Here is a 19519-nt window from a genome sequence, read left to right as displayed (position 1 = left end):
TTGACTGTAGTAGGCTTCTCAGCCCAGAGTATGTGTGCATAATGTTCCTGTAAAATTTACCAAAATATTATAATACTAGCAAAAGAGTAACTCTCTTAAGAGTAAGAATAACTACTAATCCTTGGTTTGACGCTGTTCAACAAATTTCAGAGAAACCATTATCTGCATCTACAGTTCAATATTACCGAAATTATCTCGAAAATTGCAACATAAAAAGAATTTGGAACCCAATTGAAATGTAATAAATTTAAGAAATATTTAAAACAGCTTTAATTTATTAATCTAGACTACCAGACCATATAGATATAAAATTACTCTTTGTCTCCTTTTTAAATGTTAATGCTTTGTCGAGACTTACAACATAACAGCTGTTCTACATAACAGTACGTAATACATCAACTTTGTTTTTGATTAGTCACTACATTAATTTAGTTTGATTGTCTTAATTTGTAGAGTTATCCATAAACACAAGAAAGGGAAATTGATTTATTACACGACTTCTTAAAAAGTTGTAAGTTACACAATTATTATTGTACTACCAAACTTTGAGAATATAATTTTAACTCTAGAAGCGGCAATCAGAATTTCCCTCGTTTTTATCTTAGTAGAGGTTCACAAAATTGTTTATACATTGCACATAATATGCTGGAATCCTAGACTGTTATATGCCACAGATTATGAATCTGACAAACAAATATAACTTGTGCAACTGTTAAATTAATGGCTGGGGGACAAGTTTAACATTATTAACATATTGCTATTTTCCTCCTGAACAAAACAATATAAGATTGCAAAGGGTGGTGACAAATAACGATGTTACAGAAAATTAAAACTGGAACTAATTTTGGTAGTTTGGTATTATCTGATGGCCACTATGGCTGCAGTATAATAAGCGGCCACCAACACAATCGGATTATGATTATCGAATGATTCGAATCATCTACATTCATGACTATCCAGACGACTGAAAGCAAACTATCAAAGACTAAAAACAAAATGTTTGACCAAATAATGTAATATATATTTCAAAGAACATTATGGTTTTGCTTGTTTTCAATCTTAGAAATTGAAGTATAAAAATATAACTTACAAATTAAATATAGTATATAATTAATATAATAAAAAAAAAACATTTAATTACCTTATGTATTTTCAAGGATAAACGTGACTGTTCGTGAAACAAAGAAGACACATATTTCACTGTTCTTGCCGCCATTAGTCAATAACGAAACACATTATTTTCATTTTAAATGTATTTCTAAACACGATTTTACTTTAATTAATTGTGAGTGAACTGAATTAAGTTTTATGCTTTTAAAATCGTATTTTATTGAAGCTTTTTCATGTAAAATAAAGGTAATTGTCATAGTAACGGCCGGAGTGGCAAAATGCGAGTTTCGCGTTATTAACTTATTGGAATCGTCCTACAGAACAACACAATTTAAGGTTTGATGGGGTAGAAATGAGAAATAACAAAGTTATAGAACATAAAAAATGGAACAATTGTTCATGCGCGGAGCAATATTTCCATGTTGTAACTTACATCCACGTCGGGCGTCACATGACCTTTTGTGACCATGATTCACCTCGTGATGACATCATCGGATGCGACGCCATCTTTGCAAACGTAAATGAAAAATAATACTGAAATGAGCAGAATTTGGATCCAAATGAACAATGTTTTTTTTAATTTCGAGCTACAAATTAATTAGTTGTTATCGAAATGAGTGCCTCCGGCCATCAGCGCGGGGCAGCACCGAAGGAAACGAAAGAAAAACATCCCCCGAGATAGTACCTATCAGTAAAATATCAAATTCTAGAGGGGCTGATCAGAAATATAAATTGAAATGTAATGCAAAGGCAATTATGTAAAGGTAAAAAACTTAATAAATCATGAAAAACTCTAATATAAATATATAAATGGATATTAATAGAGAACACTTACCATTAGTGTGTTGGCGGATATAGCTGAGCAGCAGCAACAAAAAAGTGGTGGAGCCTGGTATGTGGGTGGGGATATTTTGCCTTGAAAAGGAATTCTGCCAGGTATCCGACAAAATGGTCACTCCGGACGGTACTTTGGGATTATACCGACCACACCAGTATGAAGAACACAAAAATAGAAATTTATAGAAACAAACATGATAGAACGAAAAAACAACTCTTCAATTACAAAATTACAAACTTACAAGCATTTCCAGGTATTGTGATCGGTATTGTTGTCGCTGTTATCTTATCTTTCTCGAGAATCCTGATTACGGCAGGCCGCGCGGCATCACGTGATTTGCACGGTACATCATTGCCTTTCCATTACAATTCAATTTATATTTCTGATTAGCCCCTCTAGAATTTGATATTTTACTGATAGGTACTATCTCGAGGGATGTTTTTCTTTCGTCGACATCAGCGCGGGCTTCGGCAGCACCGAAGGTGCTGCCAATGCCCGCGCTGATGGCCGGAGGCACTCGCATTTTGGGTGGCGGAATGTGATCAAGAATAAAAACAAGTTTTGAGTGTTTTTTTAATAAAAAGTTTAGTTTGGTAAATGTTTGTTTTTGTTGAATTTTTGTGTTTGGAGAAATGTAGAGGTAAAACACGGAAGTACAACAAAGCGATGCACCAGCTGAACGGGCGGCGAGACTCTGCAATCACGTTATCTACTAGACGCTCGACTTTGACCTCTGTCTGAGGATGGGGAGGTGTTTGCGATAAGACAATTCCTGTTTTATATTGACGAAATATTGTTCTACGCTAATCTAGTAATCAGTAGAAACGAAATGTGAAATAACGATTCATGTCTGGGTGTGGTCGGTATAATCCCAAAGTACCCTCCGGACACCATACCGAGGGATGTTGGCCCTGACTTTACTCCAATGTCTCTCAATGGTGTTCGTATGTGCACTGGTATCAGGGTCAACAAAATTAATTGAATGGTTCACGGAGAGGTGCCTAAATCCCTCGTCACCGAAACAGTTGTAAACCCTCCAACAGTTACTAACAATTGTCGTACCTGGCAGAACCCATTGTTTAATTATGTCGAGCAGAGTGTCCCTATCGCGTTGTTCAACAGGAACAAGGAAGGAATCTCTGCTCTGCCTTTCGATTCCCCCAAAAACCCACTGTTTCTGAATTCTTCTGCCGCTATTGTATTTTCTCCTTCCAAATTTAGACTCATCAATTTCAACTACTGTCAGAGGACCGCCAATTTTCTTTGACGTCGTTGAAGTGTGATGAAAATACACTTCGCGGCAGAAAGAATACCAGTCCACCACACAATTTGCAGAAACGCCAAACTCCAACGAAATATAGCGTTGTCTCGGTGGCTTTAGGCACAGCAAAGTGGTCACCAAACCATAATATGTCTCTAAGTCTAAGCGTGTTCTTTCAAAAAAAGGAACCTGCCCAAGCCGATTAAAAAAAATTACATTTAAAACTTTTTTACTGCTTTTTCGAATTTTTCTATTGCAACAAAACAACAAAGTTAAAAACAGCACACGACCGCACGACGAACAAATACACTCATTATTAAAACTTCCATGTTCTATTAAAAAGGAAATAATCTCGTTTCGGTTAAAACGTTTACTCTTTACGTGCCCTACAAAACACCCAACACACACAATTCACTACGGTTGGTCGAACTAGTGGACGGTTGATTGATAATTGTCACGTACTCACTCAATCCAACCTACTGAACACGATATCTTGTGAAGCACTGACTCATGCCCCGGAGAGCTCAGATCAGGCCGCTATCAGTCCCGTCCGCAGATAATATTTAAGTAAACAGATTATCCAGACACGGCACACAAACAGAACATTAAAACATTAGAAACTTAACTACTTATGAATATACCCCCTAAAATCATGTTATTTGTCATTTGCACCCCCCTAATACTATATATATTTTTTGTTCAGGAGGGGTGAGCAGAATAAGTTGATAACGTCAAATTCGTGATTTGCCGGGTCGGCCTTTAGTCTTATAATTACAAAACTAATCATTTGTTTCAGATTGCATAAAATAACTAAACTATATTTAAATGACGTTTGAGCAGCGTAGTACTTAAGATTACTTTAGTCAATCTGAAATGATATTTCTGCACGTACTGATGCCGTCAAAAGTACATTTATTAATAATTAAATGTCATAGTTTGTTTGATTTAAACTAAAATAGTACACAATTTTTCATGATTCATAACCAAATTTAGATTGTTCACAAAAGTCTTCTCAAGATTGTTTTTAGATACGTAATGTTTCTTCTTATTTTTCTTTTCTATTTTCCATCTCGTCAATACAAACAGGGTAATTCGGATTTAAAGTAGCACGGTCATTATCTTGTAACCATTTAACACATTGCTGTGTTTATAAAATTATTTTGAACCAATATCTCCATATTCATCGATTGGTACTTTTCGACTTCAGATCAAGTTGGGCGATCTTAATTCAAGCTTGCAAATGTCGACTTTAACTTTCTGTATTTATAATACGTGTGTAGGTGTATGTATAACAAATCGTAGATAGAGACAGAGTGGGGAACAGATAAATTTTGTTCTTTTTAATAATGTAATTTTTGTAGATCCTTAGTAACAAATTTTTAAACTTTTGTAAACATAGTGGCCTCCCGATAATACCAAACTACCCTACTTGTTTCGTGTGTGGAGGTATATTTTTCTGTTTTAAATCTTCACGTGGTCTTGTGAATCTCTTATTGGTTGCTGCTATATTAATGTCAGCTATTGCGCCATCTTTAGATATGTAAAATTAGCAGAGGAATATGACCCAAATAAACAATTATTTTGTTGGTCATCTTCTGAGAATAAAAGTTCATATCAGCCTGGCACAAGTGCCTTCAGCTATCAGTACGGGCTGTTACAGCACCTCAGATCAAATTATAGAGGGTCCTATAACGAAAACCTCCGGCCATTACAGCTAGCTAGGAGAAGCAACTTGACAAAGCAAACAAATATTGTTAATTCGGATAGACTTTGATAAGTGACCTACACCTTTTTCGGTTGTTTTTATCAAATGGTTCGATGTTTTTATCCAAAGGAATAATTTAGTATTACAATTTATTTAACTTAGCATATGATTTCAACGTACGTATTATTATAGTAATTTTAATGTAAGCAATAAACAGCCAGAAGTAACTACTATTTTGAGACTTTGAAAATGGCGATGCATATAAGGATAGTATGTGAGATATTTCTCACAAGTGACGAGATTTTTTTAAGTGGCTTCAACTCCTGGTAATCTATTGGGAGAAGTCTTTCCTTTATTTCACAAAAGCGGTTACTCGTTGATATCAAGCTGAGCAAGTTATAAATTGCTACTATCTTTCAAGAAAACTAAATGTTCAAAGATTCATAATTTGTTATTTTCATTCTCTGAAACCTTATATTGTTTTTGTTCAGGAGGACGATTACCATAGGAGGGTGCACTAATAAACAGCCACCACTACAATCAAATCATGATTATTGAATCACCAAAATTCGTGAATATCGAATCCTCGATATTCATGACTAGCTAAAAATACTGAAAACAAAATTCGAACCAAATTACGTAATAGGTAGCCTATTTCAAATATCAATATTTTTCTGCTGGTTTTAATCTTAAAAATTAATATATTAATGATAAATAAAACCAACTTATGCTGTCTATATTTATAAAATGTTGCAAACAAAACAATCAAACGTTTACTTACTTTTGTACTAGTTACTATGAGGCAACACCCTGGGCAGTCTGGCTATTGCACGTTAAAACAAACAGTTACCAACTATGGTGAATTAAAACTGCAGTATACGTATATACTGTAATATATATATATATATATTTATTCTGTAGATATTTATTTATATATATATATATTTATTTTATTTTGTAGATATTTAGTCTTAATTGGATCACAAGTTTCTGGGTTATAAATTTTGAAAGTTGGGAGTTAGGTTGAAAATCGCCAAAATCAGGTAATTTTCCATTGTTATCGATATACAAATTTAAGTCACTGTAAACAGTTTCATATGTAGAATCGCAGAAATAAACGTTAATTTTAATACAACTCCTGTTATTGTTATCTCTATTAGTTAGCTTGTGGTTAACTATCAAACTCGAAAAACTGTACTTTTTGATTCGAGAGTAGACATCAAGATTTAGATTTTTTTCTTGATTTGTCATTGTGAGGATTTTTAAACTTAACTATTTTGTTCAATATTTTAATAATGTAATGCTTACACTTTTTTTAATTAAACTTCATACAAACTTTATTTATTATAGCAGATTTTAATTATCCCTGTATAAGCTATTCCTAGTTATTGGTAGTGTAGTATAGGATTCAGCTCAACACGACTTGGCTCAGATAAAACCCTAACAGAACCTGATGGGAAAACACTTTCAAATCACTGCAGGCACAATTATGCAGTCAAGTTAAAAAAAATGTTTCTGGGCGAGCAAATTCCAGCTCCTCAACACCAAAGAAAACATTAAACAATAAAAATACAAGGATAGGAGCTAAGCGAAGTGCTTACAGCATGTCATTGCAAGCTGCCAAGTACAGGTCCAATCATCCTGGTTGTAGCACTGCAGAACCCACTAATGGAGAATTTAATTCAACCAACAATGCCATAGAATCACTAGTGACAAATGCGTCTCAAGATACAACTCTCTATGAAAGTGGAGCAGTTAATGAAGAAGTTTTTATGAAACCAACAGAAAAGAAACCACCAATTACAACAATAATCAGCTCTGAGGTGGAAAGCCTTGAAGATTTCTTCAATAGTCACATAGACCAAGAACACCAAAAGCAAAGCACTGACAATTTTCCATCACAATGCTAATGAAAATATAGTTAAACCGATAACTACATCGAGTTCACCAAATCTCCAAATAACATTTCTGCCCTACACCAAAACATGCAGGAAATGAGAAACAAAACAGACAGGCTGTATCACCTTGAGGAAATAAATCCAGATATTATCATACTTAGTGAACATGGATTAAAAAAAAGACGAAGTAGAGAATACCATAGTACCAAATTACTGTCTAATAACGCATTTCAGTCGTAAAACCCACAATAAAGGAGGAGTTGCCATTTTTGTCAGAGATGAACTGGAAACATCGGTACAGCTTCTAAACATAGAAAACAACCAAGAAGTAATATGTGAGATTGGAATGATCAAATTAACCTCGGGGAAAAGGTAGTTGTATATTCTTGATGTCTACAGAACTCCTGCAGGACAACTTGAGGAAGCACTAAGCCTACTTTCTGCAACAATCGAGGACACGAAAGCAGAAAACCATCCACTTATAGTTATGGGAGATATTAATGTTGATGGCTTTAAATCAGATAGGAACAATCAAATGTTAAACAACACCTTAAGCAGCCACAGCGTATCAAGACTACCACCACCCCCACCATCGTCCCAAAGGAATACAATACTCGTATTGAGTATTAAACCAAGAAAATTTAAATCCTCTCAATGCTCAGTTTGAACAAGAAGACTGGGAAAAAATCTACAAAACGAGGACTCAGCAGAACAGCCTACAACTTTTTATCACCTATTGTTGCCGTTATGAACACAGTTTGTCCTAGAAAGACCGAGTGACAGAGGAAGAGGAAAGCACCAAGATACGCGGATGAAGAGGCTAGACGTCTCAAAGCAATATATCTGACATGCCTTCGAAGACATGGGCTTACAGGTGCACAAGCAGATAAAATGAAATGTGCGAGGCCAAGAAAGACTGACATGAGGCTAAAAACGATCAAGCAACAAGCAGCTGCAGACCACAAAGAAAATGCTGAAAACAAATCAAAAGCATTATGGAAAGTTATAAACAGTCAGAGAGGTAAAGAATGTTCAAATGCTCCTCAGCCACAATTCAACATAAAAGGAGAGATAACCACCAACCCCCTTGAAATAGCTACTCATCTCAATTTTTACGAGCAATGGCTGATCATACTCTAAATAGTCAGCCCAGAAAAAAATGCAGACTGCAGTCCAGCCACAAATCATAAACCATGATTTAACCCAGTTGCCTCCCACTAATGAACATGACATTGGGGCCATAATTAAAAGTCTTAAACCTAAAATATCAGCAGGGTTTGATGAAATCTCAGCAAACGTTGAAACACTGCAGTAAAGCATTGACTCGACAAATTTATCCCTTGCTCAAAATACTTTCCATCAGGATGAAATATCTAATAGACAATTGATAATAGACAATTTCTTTATTTACAAATCATCAAGCTATGCAATGGCGTCAAATATTACGAGGTTAGTTTTTATTGAGAGTATTGCTCTTCTCTTTTCCAGTTCAAGAACTCATCTATGGTGTAGAATGGCTAGGGAGCCATTTGGTTAGTGCTGTTATCAGTCTCAGTCCTTGTAGCATTTTTAAATCTTCGGGAAGATGGTTGTAGATTTTTCTGCCATGTAGTATGGTTTCCTTTCAAATAGTGCAGTGTGATGTAATGGCAGGTGAAAATTTGAAGCATGGCAGGTGTTGTTGGTATGGAAGTCATGGCCTCGTTCCAATTACTCTTTGTCAACATAGACTATGACTTCTCTGATGTATAGGCCAACAATCGTTATGATTCCCTGGCGAGGGAAGGCATCTCTGCAGGTTTCCCTCGGGCCCAGGCCAGACCTGATCCTGACTGCTCTTTTCTGTAGAAGCAGTATTCAATTTAAGTTTCCTGCAGTTGTGCCTCCCCAAACTACAAGGCCGTATCTTAAGTGTGACTTTAATAACGAACAATAGGCAATTTTTGTAGTTGCTTCATCACTTGGATGCTTTACTCTTTTTAAAACATAGGCATGAATTCAGCCTTTTGGAGAGTATACCAGTGTGATTGTTCCATGATAAATTGCTATCAATAATCATTTCGAGGAGTTTTGTCTAACTTTCCATTGATACGTCTGGCAGCCCTGAAACTTCTAGTCTCCTTCAAAAAGCTAATTGTTTAGTTTTTTCAGTGTTGACTACTAAATCGTTTTCGTGACAGTATTGATAGGCCATGTTTAATGCAGTGTAGAAATTAATGGCTGTTATTTGGTGAGGATTCGGACACTAGAAGTGTTGTCATCAGCATACGTACATCACGGGAGCACAGTATATGCCTAAGTATTGCGGCATGTCATTTGTCATGAGAATAAGCAGAACCGGTCCCAACACTGAGCCCTGAGGCACGCCTCTTTTAACAGGCAGAGGCTCTGATGTTATTGTTTGTGAGAACCTTTTATGTGTATATTGAATATCTACTGTCTGGCTTCTTCTCTCTAGATAACCCTTAAACCATTCTTTGGCATGTCCTTTAACTCAAAGTTTTCAGGTTTGTAAAGGATCAGGTCATGACCTAGGCAGTCAAAAGCTTTGCTGAAATCGAGCATAATTCCAGCGATCATGTTTTTCCTTCCAAGTTATCAATACTGAATTCTGAAAGTTTGATAATGGCCGATGTTGTAGACCTTCCTTTAATAAAACCATGTTGATTATCTGTTAGAAGGTTGTGTAGTTCACAGTGATCCATTAGTCTTTTCAAAACTACTTTCTCAATGACTTTGGTGCAGGTTGGGATCAGAGATATGGGCCTATGTTAGTAGCCTCTGCGTGGATTCCACTTTTAAGCTTTGGATATGCCTTACCCATGTCATTAGATGTCATCTCTGCTTCTGAAGTCAGAGGTAGACTGCTTAGCAAGGAGGTGACTGACAACCGGACGGACTACTGGTTGAAGTTTTGTGGGAATGTTATTCTTTATAGTTTCTTTTGCTATTGTTGAGAAGTAGCTGTTGAAACTAATCACTTTTTCTCCTTGAATGTTGACTGATTGGATGCCTGAATCGTGAATCTGTTTAGAGCCTCACCCGCTGTTAATTAGATCCCATATGGATCTACTTTTATTGGTGAATATAGCTACATGTTCGGAACTTCATGTTACTTACATGTGCTCTCTTCTCAAGTCTCTAAATTTAAGGTCGTAGGTCCTCTTTTAAGTGGTTGTTTAGTTTTTAGTAAATATTCCCAGTTCTTAAATAGGCTTCCTGTACATAAAAAAATCTCCCATCATTTTAGGAACTTTTTCATTGCACACAACCTGTTTTTATGGGTTTGTTGTGCTTCTTTTCTTTTTTTAATCTGTGATAGGATACGGAATTGTTTGCTGGTGTTACCAATTTATTAAGCAGCTTTTCAAAACACAATCCGATTTATAGAAAATTTAATCAATCACTAAGAGGCCATTTTTATAATCTTCAAATTTTAACAATAAGAAGTATTTACATAATGGAAGTTTTAACTAAAACTCATAAAAGATTACAGCCCACTCCTTTATCTCATAATAACTACTTAACACGTAATAGTTACTTTTTACCTGTGCCTATACACAGAACAACCAATTAAAATATCTTTCTCTTACAACATTCAGCATTTTTATAATAAACTACCCTTACCATGGAGGTAGAGCCCTACATTAAGGAGTTTCAAAAAATTATTAAAGAATATATGCTTAAAACTGAAATTTATACTTTTGATGATTTTTTCCGAATTCACCAGAAAATAATCAAGATATGTAAATCATACACTTAGTTTTAATTATATTGTCAATTACACCACACCACTTATTGAGAATACAGTAAAGAAAGCAATGAAGATATTAACAACATAATGGTCACGTCAAGACACAAAGCAACAATTTATTTACACAACATACAGCATTTTATCGTGTAAAATATATAAAACTTAAAAAAAAACAACTAAAACTGTTACTCACAGAACAAGCATAAAACTATCCCAAATATTAGGAAAAGCTCAAGGACAAAATTTGTAACGAAAATAAACCAGGAATGTATAAAATTGGATACGATGACTGTGACAAAAGTTATATTAGACAAACAAGAAGAACAATAAAAACAAGATTCCAATAGCATTTATCACACGCTCAGTATGGAAGAGTTGAAAAAATCTGCTGTAGCCACTGGATTGAATCAGTACACACAATAACAATTAAAAATCTAAAATTAATAAAATAAGGAACAAAACCAATGGACTTGGAAGTGCTTTGGAATCACTAAACATAAACAGGAAGACAAATTTGCAAAAAACAAAGAGAGCCCTATTGAAAACTACATTCTACTTTCTTCTCAATTTATTAAAAAACTACACTGTAGTCGTCATATCTACTTGTTTATACTGAGTGAAATATTTCCAAATATTTGTATATGCATATTTACACTGTATGTAGTTGGTATTTTAATATTAACTGTAATAAATAAAAATAATGTAAATATTTATTTGTGGTTACCCTTGGATTCGAAAGGCCTTGATTAGAAATAAATGTTATTAGATAAGTGTTGTTTTAATAGTAACTATATACACGTTTTTCAACATATCGAAGAAGAGTTTAGGGAGAGACTTTCATCTGATTTTTATTTTTCTTTAAGCTTTCTCTCCCTCAAAGATGTTATCTCTCCCAAAAGTTAGTAATAACCAAGGGAGATTTAAAACGTATAAATCATATTAAATTGGTTAAAGTGAAATTTTATTATCAAATTTGGTTTTTGTGTTTAAAAGTTGTTAAACAACAATAAAAAAAAAACAATGTAAATAGAAATATTTTTATGTGCAAGTCCCCTTAATGAAGAAGAGAAGCTTCAATAGGAGTTATATAATAATCAAGAGTATTTAAAAGGTTCAGTTTGAAATGTGTATGTTTACCGAAGTTGATCTTTATAGCTAGGCAAAACTATATATGTATATATATATAAAATATTATATATATAAAATATTACATATATATATATATTGTATTTTTTGAATCGTAAGGAAGGTCCAAAGGCAGTGCAAAAACTATTCAAGAGACAAAAGTCAGTCATTGTATGTTAGAATGCACATGAAGAAAACTACTTTAAAAAAAATAATATTACTCTTCTTCAGTGCTAGATTGCTACTTAGTTTTCAATCTTGTAATTTTAATAGTACAAATATTTGTATATTTGACATAATATATAAACAGTACATCTTGGGGTTGAGTCACAAGTTTTATTAGTACATATTATTTATATTGCCATAATGATTTTTTAAGTGTAATTATCTAAATAACTTGAAACATCAATGTGTGAAAATTATGACATTTTATGTTGTACTTCCTGTATGTTACGTTATAAAATTGATAAAATTGTACTTAATGGTTAAAACTCAAGTTAGTTTCATTACTGACAGCTCTTAACTAATATATTCTGGTGGATAAACATAAGTCCTGTAAATATGCAGGCCTAGTGTTATTTAATATTAAACATTTAGAGTTACAAAAAGATGATTTCTTTTTTGTTACAGGAATAATGAAAGCAAACGAAAAATGGATATCAAGATGAAGGAAGACTCAAAGTAAAGAAGGAAAACGAAAGATAAGATCGAGATAGAACAAAATAAGATAACATTCATAGAAGCCAAGCGGTAGAAAGAAGAGAAATATCATGAAAAAACTAGTAAAATAAAGTTAACCTTGAAAATATAATAGTGAGAGGTCAACATTAAAATATGTGGAAAGGAAACTCAAAATCACAGCTTTCATATGAAGCAAGGTAACTATCGATGATTTGTCTAGAGAAGCCTCCCTCAGTCCACAAGTTTTTGTGTCATAGTAAATTTCCCTAAAATAAGTAATGGAAGAGTAGGCCTACCAGAAATTTTAAATCCTGGAAGTTTGGAAGATTAAAAGGTCAGGAAAGATATGGTCACAATGTTTGGAAGTATAAATAAGTTTGAAGTATAAGTCAACCTACAACAGGTAAAAAGAAAGTACTTAGAGAATGAAGTAAATAGCACTAACAATACATCATATAAAAACAACCAAAATTAGCTAAAGTCTCAAAGTACACTTGTGTGTAAAACTATTTCATGCAACTTATTTTCATCATTAAATGCAGAATATGATACATTTTGTTACAAACAAAATTTAATTTATAAAAATTTCAGTATTTATAAACAAGTTTTTTACTTTTTTATAAAAAGTTAGGTTACGACCTAATTTGAGTAGGCTGTTTTTTTTTTTTCATATTTGTAAGCGTTTGGGAAAAAGCTGTTGTAAAATAACTACCCAACAGATTTTCATAATTTTGCTGTTTTTTTTCATTAACTTCAAAATATGTTAGATATCGTTACAAATAAAATTTGCTTTATAAAAATATAAAAATTTCAGTTTTTATTAAAAAAAGTTTTTTTACTTTTTTATAACAAGTTAAGTTTCAACCTAATTTGAGTGTATACGGTATTTTTTAAGATTTTTTCTTTACACCATAATAAAGGCCATATAATTCTAAATAAAACCCATCTATAATGTATGATTCTAAAATAAAAACAAACACGGCATTATACGAGTACAGGTATAAACAAAATGCTGCCGGGTACCGACTTTTTATAAACTGTACTTTATTTGTCAGAGTTTAGAAATTACATAGTAATAGTGTAGTTTAAAAAAAAATCTAATACTACATCAAGGTAACACAAATAAATATAATTAGTAAATGTAGGTAATACTTGCTAAGCTATTCTATCTTGCCGCTAACACTAGTCTATGTAAAATTTTACATTTACTAAATAATAACCCTAATACATTTACACTGAAAGTTCACGTTTTTCGCTTGGATAAAACTGAAATCACTACATTACTTTTGTAAAGAAATACGGTAAAATACTGTATAAGTTGCTATTTTAGTTTGTATTTACTCAAAAGCTTGGTTATCGGCTCATAAACAACAAGAAACGCTGTTACGCAACACGGTACTCGTCCGCTAATTCGCGTGACTGGAAGACAAAATCATCGTATAGGTACTTCGGTATTATCGCAGCCCACTATTTTTGGACGAGTTTTCCTTATTAGGGACCAAAATAAACTTCATTATACTATAACAACTTGGATTGTAGATATTAATATTCCAGAGTATTAATATTTAAATTATCAATGAGACATCCAAGACGATATAAAATATTTTTTGATTAGTTAGCTCCTAGTGAATATTCAGTACAATTTATTACTAAATTTTTTAACTATTAAATATTATCTGGTTTGTCTAAAATAAAAGTCACAGATCTAAATAAAAATAATGGATTTATTTTAAACTGGCAAATTAATAAGTTCAACGTTTCAGAATTTTCATCACTCTATTTTCCACAAAGAATTGACAAACCGTTTAGTAAATTTAAAAGTTCCTTTGGCAAGAAATAAAAATATTAATCAAACATATCAAACTAAAAATCAGAGCTCTCTTCTAAAATAAAATAATAAAGTTTTAAAATAAAAATCTAATACCACTTGGAAATAACTAAAATAAAAATGTTCACTTCTAAGTACATTCACAATTATCTATATATATAAAAATGAATGTTTGTATGTTTGTCCTTTATGGAATCGTGAACTATTGGACCGATCATGATGAAAATGTGTACGTATATGTATTTTTCCACGGAGAAGGTTTATAAGCTATGCCCATCCCTTTCCCGATTCAGGATTCCGCCCCACTGGTTACAGAAATACCCATAAGAAATGCATTGCAGCAAACATATGTTAACGTCTTTTCAAATTTTTAATCAGCTGTTCTTTGTAAACATATATTACACTTATAGTTTTAAAGCATAGAGTAAGCTTAAGAGAAACGACAAATTTTGTTTTTAAACTGTTTTTGCAATCACTGTTAAACATAGACTTTACTATCCAGATAATACAATTCAAATTTGACGTAAAAATTCACCTTTAACTGCAATATTTATTTAATATAAACCATGCTCATGCTTGATCAGAAGAGTAATGCAGATATCATAATTACTATCTTACGTTGGCTACAAATATAAAGAATGTTATAAAATCAACCTTAGTTGTTTTTTTTTGACAGAAGTATGGTTCTCAAAACTCCGTGTGTACATATTCTCTCGATCGAGACAACAAAGCAAGCTCAATCGTGGCATCGGAGATATAACTAATTTAATCTAAAATTTATTATAGTAAAAAAAAAAATTTACTAAGTAATATAAGGACTTCGGTTCTTAAGATTTGCGTGCGAAGCCGTGGGTAACAGCTAGATAGAGGCAGGAATATGGTACATACCTTCATAATACGCCCAAGAGGCTCACGATGGAACGACTATCAATTATCTCAGCAATGTTTAGAATGTGATAGAAAAAGAATAAGTGAATATAGTGTACTGTTTTCAACGGGAAATTGCGTGCGAAGCCGCGGGCAACTTTTGCAAAAAATTATTGAAATGCGCAGCAAAGCGCGCCGGGCCCGCTAGTTTAAAAAATAAAAATTTAAACTTCTCTTTACACTAGTTGAACCGTAACTTTCAAGTTTCTGCAATTCAGATTACAAATCTTTCAAACAATTATTAATGTTCAATTAATTTCCAATTAATAATTCACAATAAAATAGTTCCAGTTAAATATTAATAAATTACTAAATTTTCAACTTTCAATTAAAGTTATTAACAAAGTTCAATCTTAATTCACTTTTCTTGCAAGCATGAACCAAATGTAACTTGTATGATTCTATTATGCTCTATTGTTCCTCGAGAATAAGTTATTCAGATTGCTCTGTAGTTTCTATGTATTTAATTTTTTCCTATAAAAAAGACAACAAAATTAATTTAATATCAGATCTGGAAGACTATTTCAATAAACGTACAATAAATTTGATGCTTACCTCAAAATCCCTCGCGGAAAAAAATTAAGAAACACGGCGCACTGTAATTAACTTACTCACGAAAATAACCAAAGGAAGGGCGAAAAGTATGAGCGGGCGCTTAAATACTTCCCTTTCCAATCAACTTTGCAGGACATCCGCGGTGTTCTCTCATTAGTCCAGCTGTATCAAAAAAGGAGAACAATAGTCACAACAAGACAAGTTCTAATCAATTCAAGACAGTCAACCTGCCTTCCTAACAATTTAAAACTACCAGTACTAACTTGCCAAAGGATTACATGTTCGTTTTTACTCTGACTTTTCACAATCTAATCTAAAATTAAATCCCAATATTTCAATCCCAAAATTTTCATTTAATGTAAGTTTTAATTAAAAAAATAAATCAATGTAGCTTTAAAAACGCTACATATACGTTCCTTCTTCAGTAATGAATCGAAAAATACTCGATGAGTCATACTTCCTATCGCCAAATTGTCTCCAAATAGACGCACGAATGACCTGACATTTTCGAATAATAAAACGTTCTTTTAGTTTTTGTTTTTATTTATTGTCGCAATAACTTGTAAATTCCAAAATAGCTTAAAGAAAGTCTGTTTTTTAATACTGTAATTTATTTTATCCCTGATAAGGAAAAATCATCCAAAAATAGTGGCCCCTTGATAAGTAAACAAACAACATAGTTTTCTCATATGAAATAGTAGGGAAACAACATAAAACTCGTATTTATCGATAGTTGGGAACCTATTGGACACATCTTGCTGATTATTTGGCCAAAATAATCTTGTACTATATAAAATATTATAAAAATACGAAACGTCAAAATTAGTGACGCTGTGGAACTCAATGGGTTAAAATCAAATATCTTCCTTATTTCTCAACAGATTTCCTAAAACATGGTATCGTTGGATTTTGAATTAAATTGTCTAACTACAATGTAATAACTGACTTTTTTTATCATATTTTGTTTTGAAGATTTTTACGCTGAAAGATTTTATGAAGCTGCCAAAATCTTGGGAAAATTATTATTATTACAGTAATTAAGCCTTTAGGTTAAGAAAGAATAGGTGAAAATTACAAAATGGCAGATGTTTGAGTAATTAGTGAGTTTTTGAAATTTTTAATATTATATTTTGGTTTGTCTTTGATTCAGGAATAATAACTGAAAAGGTCGGTAGACTGTCCTGGGACACTCTAAATACAGACTGCTTATTGCCATTATAAGAAGGTGCTGGATGTGAATCTTTCTAGTTTTTTAGACAAAATCTTATCAGCTCTAATGAACAATCAAAATAAAGGCCCGTTTGCTTATGATCTCAGCAGAGTACAGTAAGCCAACACCAATGTTTGGAAGGAAAGGTGGAGACTGTTGATGTTGTAACTTGGGATCACCTCACAACCGCAGCACTGTGCTGAGTCAAGTCACCAAGGGCCGATAACCAGCAAATCATCATAATGTTGGACTGCTTTATCAAATACCAATGATTAATATTTAATACTGCACTTTGGAAAATGTTTGTGTGATGCAGAACCTAAGATTTTTCTATAGTTCTTTTAGAGATCCTAGTGCCTCATAATTTTTACAAATATTTCTAATCCATGGCTCTAGGCCGCTGCTGGTTCCCTAGTGGGGAGTCTGGCACTAGCCAGAATTTATAATCTGTAACAAGACAACCTTTCTTTCTCTCTTCTTTGTCAAGAAGGAAATTCTAAACAAATAACGCTTACACATGTCTTTAACACTTATTAACCATTAACTTTTTAAATACTAGTTTTTGTTTTTTTTTCCGAAAGCTGATTTTATTTTACTATGCTGATGATGAGTTCATCATTCACATTAAGTTCATCGATTCACCTGAGAGTGTATATTTTGTTGTAATAAGGTTAAACTTTTATTTCTGATTCCAATTAACTGATGTGGGACATTTTGCTTTCAGGCTTACCTAACACAAACAATATTGTGGATTTTCATGATTTTGGAACACAAAGATTTTATTATTAAAACTACATTTGCTATTCTTCTCAGTGTTTTGGAAATACAAAATAACAATTCCCTGTTTTTTGAGAAATTACATCACAATTTCACGCTGAGAGAAAGAAGAGAAATGGCTAATAGAAGGTAAAGAATCACAGCTCTCCTCTCGTGTGTTTTCCTTGATGTTCACACAATGATATAACATGGCTGTTGATAAAACATTTTACACAGGAATGTACTTGTCATCCAAAGGGACCAAAGTAGACACTATGGATAAGCTGGGGAATACACCTCTTCACATTGCTGTAGAAAACCAGGATATCAGAACGTTGGAGTACCTCATTGTGAATGGAGCCAATACAAATATTAAAAATGAGATAGACGGCAACATTCCCTTGCATATCGCTGTGAAAAAGAACCTCCTTGAAATTGTTGAAGTGTTGGTGAACAACCAAACAGAAATTAATGCACAGAATTTCAACGGTGACACTCCTCTGCATTTTGCTTGTTCTTGTAATAATATCAAAATGGCAGAGTACCTTATAAATGTAGGAGCCAATGTGTTTCTTAGAAACAGCAGAGGTAATACACCCTTACACATTGCAGTAAAAAAAGGATCTGTTGCAATGGTTGAATTGTTGGTTATCAAATATGCTGATACCATTGTGCAGATAATAGGTAATCTTAGAAACAAGAGCGGTAAAACACCATTGCATTACGCAGTGTTACATGGTTCCAATATAATTGTGAATTTGTTGCTGAGCAAACAGTTGGATTTTAATATACCAAATTTGTACGGTAATCCTCCATTGCATTTATGTTGTTTTCGTAACAACATTGATTTACTTGAACGCCTTATCAATAAAGGAGCCAATATCAATCTCAGGGACAAAAAAGGTAATTCATTGCTGCACATCGCAGTGAAATGTAATTGTGTCAACATTGTTGAAGTTTTGTTGACAAAACAGGTTGAAGTGAATGTGCAGAATTTTGATGGAAGTACTCCCCTGCACCTTTGTTGTTTTCAAAACAATATTGTAATGGTTGAGCTCCTTATAAAGGCAGGTGCAAATATAGATCTCGCAGACAACATGGGCAACACACCTTTGCATACTGCAGTGGATCACGGTCTTGTTGAAATTGTTGAGTCGTATCTGGAAAAAGAGGTGAATTTGAATGTACAGAATATGAATGGTGACACTCCATTGCATCGTTCTTGTTTTCGTAACAACATTAAAATGGTTGAACTACTCATAAGTGCGGGAGCCACCATAAATGTGGGCAACATCAATGGTGACACAGCCTTATATATTGCAGTGCACAACAGTTTCTTTGAAATCACTTGAGTTGTTATTGAACAATCAAGCGAATGTGAATGTCCAAAATATAGACGGTTCTTGTGCTCTGAAATTCCTTTGCTCTAGAGACAACATTAAGATGGTTGAACGCTTTATAAATGCTGGAGCTGTAGTAGAAATAAGAGATAAAGATTGGTACACACCACTGCATATGGCAGTGCAATGGAATCGTGTTGAAATTGTTAGGTTGTTGCTGAGGAAACATGCGGATGTGAATGCAAAGGATGTTAATGGCAACACTCCACTTCATATCGCACTTAGGCTTTCTTATCCACATTTTGAAATGATCAAATTGCTGCTAGAGGAAGGTGCTGATGTTAACATTAAGAATGTAGATGGATATGTACCGTTAGCATTCGCAATTAAAAGTGCATTTGATCATCACGTTAATCGGCACATTTACCACCTGTTACTTGATTGGGAAGATCTTAAGTACACTGATCACTATCATTGGAAGGGTTTAATACGTTTATCTGAAAATTACATTTTTAAGAATGTAATAAAAAA

General features: G+C 33.3%; 2 protein-coding genes across 2 annotated transcripts in view; one reads left to right on the top strand and one right to left on the bottom strand.

The window, feature by feature from the left end:
- LOC124365901 (zinc transporter ZIP1-like) overlaps positions 1 to 5768 on the bottom strand; it is a 31325-nt gene extending 25557 nt beyond the window's left edge. Inside the window, exon 1 of the mRNA XM_046822018.1 lies at positions 5696 to 5768. The gene's annotated coding sequence lies outside the window, so the exon portion shown is untranslated. The remainder of the gene's footprint in view (positions 1 to 5695) is intronic.
- On the top strand, positions 374 to 19232 carry LOC124365900 (ankyrin-1-like). Its single transcript, XM_046822016.1, has 3 exons — positions 374 to 511; positions 12322 to 12569; positions 17617 to 19232. Exon 3 carries the CDS (start codon positions 17858 to 17860, stop codon positions 18998 to 19000), a length of 1143 nt encoding a protein of 380 aa, XP_046677972.1. The 5' UTR covers positions 374 to 511; positions 12322 to 12569; positions 17617 to 17857; the 3' UTR covers positions 19001 to 19232.
- Positions 19233 to 19519: the final 287 nt, after the last annotated feature.

This window comes from Homalodisca vitripennis, chromosome 7 (assembly GCF_021130785.1).
Source record: "Homalodisca vitripennis isolate AUS2020 chromosome 7, UT_GWSS_2.1, whole genome shotgun sequence".
Classification (NCBI taxonomy): Eukaryota; Metazoa; Arthropoda; class Insecta; order Hemiptera; family Cicadellidae; genus Homalodisca; species Homalodisca vitripennis.
Note: the sequence above shows the minus strand (reverse complement) of the source record. Positions and strands in the feature narration are given on the sequence as shown.

What these genes read in the sequence shown, in the direction of transcription:
- LOC124365900 (XM_046822016.1), top strand. Translation starts at nt 17,858, where the DNA reads ATGGCTGTTGATAAAACATTTTACACAGGAATGTACTTGTCATCCAAA.